This window comes from Nicotiana attenuata, unplaced genomic scaffold (genome assembly GCF_001879085.1).
Source record: "Nicotiana attenuata strain UT unplaced genomic scaffold, NIATTr2, whole genome shotgun sequence".
Taxonomy (NCBI): domain Eukaryota; kingdom Viridiplantae; phylum Streptophyta; class Magnoliopsida; order Solanales; family Solanaceae; genus Nicotiana; species Nicotiana attenuata.
The window spans coordinates 179,976-184,937 of record NW_017671659.1 but is presented as its reverse complement, the minus strand read 5'-3'; the positions used below and the strand labels follow the sequence as shown (position 1 = coordinate 184,937).

At 35.8% G+C, this 4,962-nt stretch overlaps 1 protein-coding gene across 1 annotated transcript in view; it reads left to right on the top strand.

Moving 5' to 3' along the window:
- Positions 1–2,562: 2,562 nt before the first annotated feature.
- The window catches only part of LOC109209545 (zinc-finger homeodomain protein 5-like), a gene marked incomplete at its 3' end in the record, with an annotated part of 14,549 nt that continues 12,149 nt past the window's right edge, over positions 2,563–4,962 (top strand). The window contains exon 1 of the mRNA XM_019372837.1: positions 2,563–3,053. Coding sequence (XP_019228382.1) covers positions 2,622–3,053 — 432 coding nt within the window. The remainder of the gene's footprint in view (positions 3,054–4,962) is intronic.

Sequence of the window (4,962 nt, the reverse complement as noted above, 5' to 3'; positions counted from 1 at the left end):
GTGAAGTCAGCCTTAGACATGTTCATTGGACAGAATATTTGTGTTCATGAACTAGGACAAATCTTGGCTCTCTTACCTCTCTGGCTCCATTGTTTTTGTAGCATTAATTTAATTATAATCACTCAAGATTCATTCATTTTGCAACTATCCCTTTGTTTTGACCAGCTCATGTGATGTACCTAATTACAAGGGGCCATTCATAATAAGTTCAACCCAATTTAACTGCATGTCATATAACTTTTTATTATCCAAAATTATTCAGTTGTGATAACAAGCAAATTAAACCATATATCCAATGGTTCTCATGTTCAAACAGAAAAAGAAAGCAAGTTCAAGAAATGATAAGTCACCTTACATATATACTTCCTCCTTTCATTTTTACGTATCCTATATTAAAAATATATTTTCACTTTTACTTGTCAATTTTAGCAAATCAAGAAAAGATCATATATTTTTTTCCTATTTTACCCTTATAATTAATTACTCATTTCACAAATCATTTCCCAATACTATCATTATTATGGGTACTATGATAAAATATGCACTTTGTTCTATTATTTCTTAAGGAGTATGCTGGACAAGTAAAGTAAGGAGGGAGTACAAGAGATGAAGAAATGCTAATCATGATCAAATGATATTAAATTAGAATATCTATATTAGTCAGTTAAATTAGTATGAAGAAATTGTGACTGTTTGTTGGTCCATGAAACTTAATGGGATGTGGCTTAATTAGCTTCTTTAAAGGAAGAATAATGTAAGTCGTTAATATTTCTAAGATTAGGTCCGACAATGAACAACTGACTCATGCATTGAAATTGAATTATCCTTTTTCTGATATTATTATACTGATATTGTGAAGATTTTGTTTCACAGTCACGTTGGTTCCTGCACAAGTAAAAATGACTTCTTGTGCTGTCAACTGTCGAATTGTCTTGGACGAGAACTACATCAATATTCACATAAATGTTTTACAGATCACCTAACTACTTCCTGTCTCTTAAACATGAGGCCTTACAGTAATGTCAAAAGATAGAACTTTGCCTTGACTACTCAATATTTGTTAATTAATACAAGATAATCTTTGGTATATTTTGACGACTCCATTTTAAGTTCATGAATGTATTTCGTTTCTCTCTTTGGACTAATGATGTTTATAGATTATAGAGATAAGCAACACGTCAGCGGGAGAATAACACCAACAAACTCAGGGTAATTCCACAAGTGGGGTCTGGGGAAGGTAGAATATACGCAGACCTACCCCTACCATGTGAGGATAGAGATGTTGTTTTTTCGATAGATTCTCGGCTCAAGAAAAGATGAAAAGAATCAACATCAATAGGAAGAAGCAGTAAACAACATGATAATAGATCAACCGAAGCGAAAGAAATAAGAATATGAATAGTAAAAGAGAACTAAGCAGAAGAAAATACACCCAGAAGAAAATTTTTGGTTATGGAAGTATTTGACATATGATAAACCCAGAAGATAAGAGGCAGGGCAGATGATTTTGTTTTTATGATAGTATTGAGCATTAAAAAACTAACGACAATGTTTCCATGTTAATTGGAGTAAGTAATATGCAGTTGAGATACTTGTAAGAAAATGATTTACGCTCATATATGACAAAAAGTATAACCTCCATCTAATTTATATTTATCAAGAAAATATTCTCAATTTGAGGTGGTCAAATAGAGGCCAATAATTTTCAAGAAATATTCTTTTACGAAAAATTATTTTTACAGTCATAGCAGACACACACCCATTGTCACATCCTACTTTAACTAAGATATAGAAATTGTACCTTTATTTAGAATTGAGGCCAAATCAGTTTAGCACATAAAGTAGAGGAAGACTAATATTGTCCTCAAATTAAAATGTTGAGGAAGTAAAAACTTATTCCTTTTTTCGCTTTAGGAGTAAAAACTTGTACTCAGTAAAATAAATGAAATTGACAGGAGCGGTTTTCGTCCAGTCAAAGACACCTTAAATTTTCCTTCTGGTATGTCAAGAGTAATTTGACTTACAATTAGAGTGTTTATGTAAGTGAACCGCTATTGTTGATCCTTGGTGTGGGGTGAAAACAGAAAGACGAAGTTACTTTGTTAGTACAAAACTAAAAACATAGATCGTGTACGAGCGGACCATGCAAACACAAAAACAAAGGTACAGTCATATGCCGATCTTAATTTAATATACAATAATATGGGTTCTACAAAAATCTTAATTTAATATACAATAATAATTGGATTAACGGTCTGGGTTCCAAGCTAAATGTTCATATATATTTAATGAATTTTTCAATACAAATACTGGATCTAGACAAAAGTTACTGGGTTCACGGGAACCCGTATCTAACTCACTGGATCCGCCCTTGGGTACGGTGGATCAGTAACTTAAATAGTCGTTCACTCAATCGCTTAAATTAAAAATAATCATGTAATAATATATGTATAATTTATGTATAGTAGGTATATAATCGTATATAATATCTATGTATAAAAATAAATCGTAAATTTGATGGGCTATTTGGGTAAAGATTCCGTTATTAAAAGCCAGAGAATGCAATATGCATATAAAGCTTATCATTAACTCGCAAAAATAGTAGAGAGGGAGAGAGAATAATGCAAGGAGACAAACGAAATGACATTTACAGAGAGTGTTTAAGAAACCATGCAGCCAGCCTTGGAAGTTATGCCACTGATGGCTGCGGAGAATTCACTCTTGATGACAACAACAATAATTCCTCAGGCAGCGTAAGCTTACACTGCGCTGCTTGTGGTTGTCATCGTAACTTCCACCGTAAAGTCATTTATGGTGCTAGTTACAGCAACAATAGCAGCCGCGACCGAGAAATCATGGCAGCAGATCAGTTGACTGACTACGCCGGAGGGAGGACAGCTGAGGAATCACCGAGGAGCGGGAAGAAGAGATTTCGGACAAAGTTTACGACAGATCAGAAGGAAAAAATGCTGGCATTTGCGGAGAAATTGGGGTGGACGCTGCAAAGGAAAGATCAAGAAAATGAAACTGAAAGATTTTGCAGAGAAGTAGGGGTAAGTAGAAAGGTGTTTAAAGTATGGATGCATAATCATAAGAATAACACTTCCTCTGTATCCACTGGCAATGCATCTTCTCTTACTCAATAAGATTTTAGTAGTAATTTTTACTTCTCAAGCAGTACTAGGTTAAGTTATTCCCCCCCCCCCCCCTTGTTTTTTTTTGGTTAAATCCACTAATTAATATCCAAATCTTGTACTGCAGCACATGAGACATCTCTACCTTGTTCCTTTTTCATTTTCCTCCGATACAACTATAAGAATCATTTGATCTATTGTCTCTGAGTCGAGGGTCTCCCGGAAACAGCCTCTCTATTCCTTCGGGGTAGAGGTAAGGTCTGCGTACATTCTACCCTCCCCAGACCCCATACTAGTGGGATCCTACTAGGTTGTTGTTGTTGTTGTACAACTATAAGAATCAATGAATGTCACTGCATCTAAGTAGTGTTAGGATGGTAATGTGCACCAATAAGGATTATGGTAGAGTAATAAATACTCATTATCCTTAACTAGGGGTCTCGGATTCGAGCCCTGGACATGAAGTCGCTATTGTTAGACAACATTGTACCACCAATATGGGACTTTCTGGTGCAAATTCGAATTTAATCAGGCCCAATACTAGTACCAAATACCAGATGGAAACCCAAAAAAAGAACGGTAATGCAGGGCACGTACGGTGCAGGAATACCTTTATTCTTTCTTTAATGAGAAAATAACACACAAAAGAAAAAGGCCTTCCACTAAGTTCTAGCAAAAACTTAATTAAAGATAAGGAAATATCGATTTTTGTTTTTATTTTGCGTGTTAAACAGTCAGTTACTTGGATAGACTTGCATTTATACCTGTCTCTACAACATTTGTGGTTGGAATAAGTCACACTCGTAAAGCCCATACCTTTATTTCCATTCCTTTTTTTTGGTCGAACGAAAACTTTTTATAAATCTCTTGTCAAACTTACATCTCAATTACAATTAGTCTACTCTCTAACTATCTTCCTAACAATTATTTACCTCTCATCTATACATTTCCTTTAAAGATGTTTTCTATCCATTCCTTCTCACTGCTTGTATGGCTCCTTCTTATGGCTTCCCTTTCTCCTAACTTGCAATCTTGTTTAATCTGCTTTATTAGCTGCCCAGGTTGCACCACCTTGTGTTCCCAGAATGCTATATTTCTAGCTCTCCAAATGTGATACACAGTTGCTGATAGTGCAGCTATCACCACAGCCCTACATGCTTTCCCCTTAATCTTCCTGGTCATTCTTCTTCCCAGCCCCTGTATCTCCAGATTCCTCGTACCTATATTTAGCCACCTCTGTATGTCTTCTATACATCTCCTCGCCAGTGTAACATCTCCTCCTGTTATGCTCCAGCTGTCTTTGAAAAATTGGCTTCCATAGCCATCAGGTCCAGGGCTTTTGTCCCCTGCAATTGCCCATAATGCCTGTTTTACATCATTCACTGAGTATGGTTCCACTAGCATTTTCCTGTCTTCTTCATTCACCACTGCTCCCTGCTTCACTAAGTAACTACATACATGATCTCTATCTGCCTTACTAGTGCCTAGTAGGGATTTATAGAATTCAATGAATGTTGTAGCTACACTGTCCATGTCAGTAACAATAGTGCCATCAGCTCCCTTTATAGAGAAGATCCTATTGTTGTTTCTCCTTGCTTTGATGCTATTGTGGAAGTATCTTGTATTGTAATCCCCATGTTCTGCCCAAGTTATCTTACTCTTTTGCCTTAAGTATTGATATCTAGCTTCTTCCCATCTGCTATACTCCTTTGCTAGTTCCCTTTCTTTCTTGTGTAACTCATGATCCCTAGGATTTTCCTGGATCTTAACTTGACAGTCAGTAAGATCCTTCTTTGCTTGGTCTGTTTTCCTTTCTCTTCAGTGAATC